We start from the raw sequence: 3,134 nt of genomic DNA on the forward strand, positions 1-3,134 counted from the left end.
GTAAATTTTGGAATTTCCGGTATAAAATTCCAAAAGTTTTGATATTTACAGTATAAAATATATATTTTTTGAAATTTTCGTTAATTATTTCAAAATTTTCGATATCATCCCAAAATTTTAAAAAATACACGTGAATCCTATAGATTTGAAAAATGAGTGAATTGATTTTGCAATGACAATATTTTCTTTTCATATATAATAGGGGTGGTGTCAGCTTTAATTGGGGTCACAGTAAGAAATTCCACTTGTTTGAGGCAGATTCGTGACATTTAAACCTTTATATGAATCTAGGTTAATAAGCTACACTTAAATAAAATGTATATTTATATTTAAAAAATGAAAAGCTTCTACCATTAACTAGATATCAAGCTTAAAATTACATCATTTATTATTATTATTATTATTATTATTATTATTATTATTATTATTATTATTATTATTATTATTATTATTATTATTATTATTATTATTAAAAACATCTACCACTAACTAGTTATCAAATTCAAAATTAAACGATGAAAACCTTACTCACTGAATGAACCATTTGATAGCTTATATAGTTTTATGCTAAAAAATGCAACAATAAAATAATATATATCAATAATACAACAATAGTTATGTTGACGCAAACCATTTATATAAAATTTGAGAAGAGACACATAGATGCCTTACAACTTTTTAGTGTTGCTTTAGGTAATGCTTGAAGAGATGCTTCCCCTTGCCATGTTGTTTTCAAATAAATGAAGCGTTAAGGTGAGGTAAATCACCTCTTAGCCTAGTCCAACTCCAAGCAGAATCGGATTCCAAAACATAGATATTATAATATTTTGTTTTGCAATACAAAATTATAAATACATGTTATTGATAACATACATATTCTCAAATCCCCACAAAGTCATTTTCCTTTTTCTTTTGCCTTTTGGCTAATATCCAAAATAGATCCAATCCTGGGTTCCGTCCATTCCAACCCCATCCCTGAAAAGGCAAGTTTATATTCTATTCCATTTTCTTCCCAAATAGAAAATCTTTTCATTTTGGTGATAGATTTTAATATTGGTTCCTTTTTTACAATTGCAGTATTGTTGTATGATCATGAGAATAAACGTTGACTGCAATGCTTGTTGCCGAAAATTAAGGAGAATCATTCTGAGGATGAAAGGTAGAATATGTTTAGAGAGTTTTCTTATTCATTCTTGTAAAACTCGAAACTCGTTTAAATTATATTTGAAAATGACGTGACAAATTAACTCGAAAAATGTGTAGAATATTAAGTTCATAACTAAAACTTGATAATTACTAGTTATAAGTTACTAACAGCCTTTCCTCATTTGATATTGAAGTTATCGAAACCCATTTGATAGAGAAGCAGCAACGCAGAGTGTGTGTGTGTGGCAGATTTGTACCATCAGATGTTGCAATAAAGATAAAGAAGAAACTGAACCGTAGGGTTGAAATCCTTGAAATTCAAGAATTTGAAGGCGAGGTACAAGATGAACCACCGTAATAAACAAAACAGAGAAACTTCACATTCTCAGGGTGGCTATAGTTCCTTCCTTTCCTATTACCCAATATTTCTAAAGGATATTATTTTGTATAATATAGGCGGCTAATTAATTATTCCCAAGACATCATAAATTCTTAGAAAATTTGAATGAGATATGTATATTGTTACCGGACTGAAAAAGAAAACCGTATGTTTGTAGGAAAAAAAAGTTGTGAATGCAAACTTTCTTTAAATATCATGATTTTTTTTATAATTTTTAATTTAATTGAGCATCTCATGCAATTTATCATAAACAACAATTGAGCTTCTAGAGTTAGTATCCTCGGATTTCAATATTGTGTTAGATTTCTAACCTCAATTTTAAAAGTCTTAACATTAGAGAATGAGGGTTGAATTTTTTTCTTCAATTCCTTTTAGAATCTTAAAATTTTGAATTAATTCATGTCGATTGAATCTCCATAGATTATTTTGAGAGTGTTTCGCATTTTCTTAACCGTCTTAAGCCATAACCTATTACGTATTTATATTTTAAATTGTGTTACACTTTTTCTTTTTTTTTTTTGGTCCATAAATTTTATGGATTATTCACTATTTTATTATTTATGGAATGAATATGAATAAAAAGATCACACTTAATAGTATCCTAAACAACAAAATTAAATGCTTTTAGAAAGAAAAAAATTATTGTTTTCCATATGATATACCTTTCACCATTTAGCGCCGCAAGTTTATTCATGGGAAGACTTCCATTTTGAGAAGTGTTTGAAGTCATCCCTCTACCTTCTAAGACGCTTAGTCTTAAAATAGTTTGACTTTGATGTAACTTGTCGACTAAGTGACTTCAAATATAAAAAAGGTGAAGTGCATTGTTTGGTGTTTGCTTTTTTTGTTGCAAACATTGATTTTAAGATTCATTAATTTTACGAAACAGGAAGAAGAGAAGATTAAGCAGCAGAAACTAAAGTACTCAAAAGTAAAAAAGAGAGACAAAAAGATCGTATTGGAGTTTATATTGGTTCGACCTTAAACCATACAGGCAAATCTAGTCCCCAAGAGTTTCTCCTTGAGATTTACACTAAACAACTTGAGTTTTAACACTATGATAAACCCAACAACCTTCCTTACACCAAGAATTATCACAGGTTTAGCTTGCAACCTCAATATCACTTACATGATACAAGAGAACTATGCTCTTGAATTATAATTACAACTCAAAACAAATAAATAACATAATTACACAACTCTCAGTATAAGTCTTTTACTCTCTCAGCACTAAAGCAATGTAGAGTGAATAAATCAATTTATTGGAAGAGTGACACAAATGAAGAGTGTGCACTACTACAAATAATACATTTCATGATATTTTTTTACCTCACCCAACTAAAGACCGAGGTAAAATGTCAAGGCGCGCCATATTTTATTTTATTTTTTAAAAATAAATATCACATATTCCCTCGGTTCCTAAATATAACCGAGAGGAAAATAATTTATGACATACTTTGAATCCCAACAACAATAATCTATGTTTTTATTTCTTTAAAAGTGATGTCTTTCTTTTTATTTTATTTTTAATTTTTAAATTAATGATCTATACCTTCGGTTATATTTAATAATCGAGAGATTGAATTAT

At 28.4% G+C, this 3,134-nt stretch overlaps 1 protein-coding gene across 1 annotated transcript; it reads left to right on the forward strand.

The window, feature by feature from the left end:
• Positions 1-854: 854 nt before the first annotated feature.
• LOC127122774 (heavy metal-associated isoprenylated plant protein 36) lies at positions 855-1,814 on the forward strand (the record flags this gene model as incomplete). The annotated part of the gene is made up of 3 exons (XM_051053061.1): positions 855-983; positions 1,078-1,159; positions 1,341-1,814. Coding segments are annotated over 3 exons (375 nt in total), but the record flags the coding sequence as incomplete, so codon positions are not given.
• Positions 1,815-3,134: the final 1,320 nt, after the last annotated feature.

This window comes from Lathyrus oleraceus, chromosome 2 (genome assembly GCF_024323335.1).
Source record: "Lathyrus oleraceus cultivar Zhongwan6 chromosome 2, CAAS_Psat_ZW6_1.0, whole genome shotgun sequence".
Taxonomy (NCBI): Eukaryota; Viridiplantae; Streptophyta; class Magnoliopsida; order Fabales; family Fabaceae; genus Lathyrus; species Lathyrus oleraceus.